General features: G+C 40.8%; 1 protein-coding gene across 1 annotated transcript; it reads right to left on the reverse strand.

The window, feature by feature from the left end:
- Window positions 1–757: 757 nt before the first annotated feature.
- Window positions 758–1,319, reverse strand: LOC148584107 (uncharacterized). The gene is made up of 2 exons (XM_088518740.1): window positions 992–1,319; window positions 758–903 (listed from the first exon to the last, which is right to left on the reverse strand). Exons 1-2 carry the CDS (start codon window positions 1,317–1,319, stop codon window positions 758–760), a joined length of 474 nt encoding a protein of 157 aa, XP_088374866.1.
- Window positions 1,320–3,583: the final 2,264 nt, after the last annotated feature.

The following is a 3,583-nucleotide window of genomic DNA, read 5'->3' on the forward strand; positions in this document are numbered from 1 at the left end:
GCAGGCTAGCCATATCATAAATCAACACTGAACTTCACACCTTTTGACGCGAACACTCAATGCTTAATGAGGCAAAGGTCCGGTTACTCAGCGGAAAACTCAACATGATCTTTCTTTTCTTTTTCCTTCCTTTTTTTTTTCAATTTATTTATTTTTTCTTTTTTTTTTTTTAGATCTTGCAAGTTAATGGTTATTCATCAATAGGTCACCCAACAAATCTCAAAGAGAATAAGCTTAAGCTCAAACATCATACCTCACACAAAACATGCTAATGTGCTCTTAAAAATTAATCTCAAAACAAGTGAAATCTCTTTTACCCAAAAATGAGTCAAAGGACTCAGACTCCTAATGACATAATGATATGTTCAACCCTTTAAGCGAGCTAATGAAATGCAAATCACAGTTACAGTTTAACTCAAACTTAACAACAACATAGCACAATTATTATTTTTTTTTTAAACGAAACAAATAAGCACAAAAATAAACAGACGAAATGTTTTTCCGTACCCCCAAACTTGAATCATACATTGTCCTCAATGTAGGTAGTATATAATACCAAGAGGTATAAGGAACCAGAGTGAACAAAGAGACGACCCCCAAACTTACTCGTAACAACACCTGTCCTGAAAAACACAAAAATAAAGCAAAAATGAACATAATCGAAACAACACAAAAAATGACTAAAAATACCAACGAAAAAGGAATGCCCATAAGCACTAAGTTTACAGTTTTCAGCCAGGCTTTTCACCGCTGATGATTAAGTAGATGATGTAGGATCTTCCAAAGGTAATTCCTCACTCTCTGAAATTTCCAATTCCAAGAACGGCTTCAACCGCTGACCATTGACCTTGAGAGTACTTCCGTTCTTAGGATCCTCGATTTCAATGGCTCCATGAGTAGAAACTGCACACTATGAATGGTCCAATCCATCGGGATTTGAGTTGTTTTGGAAACAGATGCAGACGTGAGTTGTAAAGGAGGACTTTCTGACCAACTTTAAACGATCTTCTCAAAATGTCTTGGTCATGGATCTTCTTCATCTGATCTTTGTATAGCTTGGCACAGTTGTAGGTATCATTCCTCAATTCTTCTAATTCATCTAGCTGTAGCTTCCTTTGCTCACCAGCCTTGGTGAGGTTGAAATTTAGCTGCTTTATAGCCCAATAAGCCCGGTGCTCCAATTCCATAGGGAGGTGACAAGCCTTGCCATACACGAATCGGTGGGGAGACATGCCAATTGGAGTCTTGAATGCAGTCCGGTATGCCCACAGAGCGTCATTGAGTCGAAGAGACCAGTCCTTCCTTGTCGAGTTCACCATCTTTTCTAATATCCTCTTGATTTCTCTGTTGGATATCTCAACTTGCCCACTTGTCTAAGGATGGTAGGGAGTTGCAACTTTATGAGTAATGCCATACTTCTTCATGAGTTGCTCAAAATATCGGTTGCAAAAATGCTTCCCCCCATCACTGATGATGGCACGTGGTGTCCCAAAACATGCAAACACATTTTCCTTCAAAAATTGCAACACGATTCTGTGATCACTAGTCTTGCATACAATGGCCTCCACCTACTTGGAAACATAATCCACCACCACAAGGATGAAAAGATACCCATAAGAATTAGGGAAGGGCCCTATGAAATCGATGTCCCAAACATCGAACAGCTCCACAATAAGGATCAGGTTTAGCGGCATCATATTCCTTCTTCCAATGCTCCCCAACTTCTGGCATCTATCACAGGCTGAACAGTAGGCATGGGCATCATGAAAAATGGAAGGCCAATAGAATCCACTTTGAAGAATCTTCGCCGCGGTCTTTTTAGAACTGAAGTGGCCTCCACATGCATGATCATGGCAAAAAGATAGACATTTTGCTGGCCATTTTTAGGAATGCATCTCCTTATAATCTAATCTGGGCAGTATTTGAACAGGTAAGGATCATCCCAAAAGTACTTCGCTCCAGCCAAGAATTTTGATCTGTCTTGCCTGGTCCAATGTGATGGCATTTGGGCAGTGACAAGGTAGTTCACTATGTCTGCGACCCTTGGTGCAGGAGTTTGAAAGATGTGCATAAGTTGTTCATCAGGGAATGTCTCAACAATCGGCATAACATTTTCATTGAAGTCTACAACCAGCTTGGATAGATGGTTCTTGTCCCGAATTTCAATATCAAATTCTTGCAGCAACAGAATCCACTGGATGAGACGAGATTTAGCATCTTTCTTTGACAATAGATATTTTAGCGCAACATGATCTGAGTAAACTAAGACTTTAGACCCTAGCAAGTAAGATCTAAACTTATCCAGAGCAAACACTACAGCTAACAACTCCTTTTCAGTAGTGGAGTAGTTAAGTTGTGCATCATTCAGAGTCTTGCTGGCATAGTAGATGACATGTAGAATCTTCTCTACTCGCTGACCCAAAACGGCTCCCACAGCATAATCGGAGGCATCACACATTATCTCGAACGGAACCCCCAATTAGGTGGCTGAATGATTGGTGTAGAAGTTAAGGTCTTTTTTCAGAATCTCAAAGGCTATCTGGCACTTGTCGTTGAAATCAAAAGGAACATCTTTGGCCAGTAGATTATATAGAGGTCTTGCTAACTTGCTGAAGTCCTTGATGAATCTTCTATAGAACCCAACATGTCCCAGAAACGATCGAATCTCCTTAACTATCCGCAAGGGCGGAAGGTTAGAGATCAGATCAACCTTAGCTCTGTCAACCTCGATACCTTTGTGGAAAATTACATGCCCTAAAACAATTCCTTGTTTTACCAGGAAGTGGCATTTTTCCCAATTCAGAACCAGATTCCTTTCCTTACACCGTGCCAGCACCAATGTGAGATGATGTAGACACTCCCCAAATGATGAACTGAAGACTGAGAAGTCATCCATGAAGATCTCTAGGCGATGTTCAACCATATCTGAAAAGATGCTGATCATGCACCACTGAAAAGTGGCGGGTGCATTACACAATCTGAATGGCATACAGCGATAGGCAAATGTACCAAAAGGACAAGTGAAAGTAGTCTTTTCTTGATCTTCGGGGACCAGTGGAATTTGGTTGTAGCCGGAGTAGCCATCAATGAAACACTAATACTCATGGCCAGCCAATCTCTCCAACATTTGATCGATGAACAGTAGAGGCAAATGGTCTTTTCTTGTCACAGCATTTAACTTCCTGTAGTCAATGCATACTCTCTATTCTGACTACACACGAGTGGGACCAACTCATTTTCCTTGTTCTTGATGACTGTAATCCCTGCCTTCTTCGGTACCACATGAATGGGACTCACCCATTTGCTGTCAGAAATTGGGTATATGATTCCCAAATCCAGAAGTTTAATTACCTCCGCTCGAACTACCTCTTGCATGGCCAGATTCAACCGTCTCTGTGGCTCACGAGAAGTTTTAGCATTTTCTTCCAGATGAATCTTATGCATCACTACTGCAGGGCTAATTCCTTTGATATCTTCTATTGACCACTCGATTGCTTTTTTATGCTCTTACAAAACTTCTAGCAGCTTCTGTTCCTGATCACTATCTAGGCCGGCAACAATGATCACTGGTAGAGATTTTGTA

The sequence above is a fragment of the Corylus avellana genome, chromosome 8 (assembly GCF_965113065.1).
Source record: "Corylus avellana chromosome 8, dhCorAvel1.hap1.2, whole genome shotgun sequence".
Taxonomy (NCBI): domain Eukaryota; kingdom Viridiplantae; phylum Streptophyta; class Magnoliopsida; order Fagales; family Betulaceae; genus Corylus; species Corylus avellana.

Coding starts and splice junctions, on each gene's coding strand:
- LOC148584107 (XM_088518740.1), bottom strand. CDS start 1,319: ATGGTGAACTCGACAAGGAAGGACTGGTCTCTTCGACTCAATGACGCT. Junction 904..991: donor GAGAAGATCGTTTAAAGTTG/GTCAGAAAGTCC, acceptor CATAGTGTGCAG/TTTCTACTCATGGAGCCATT.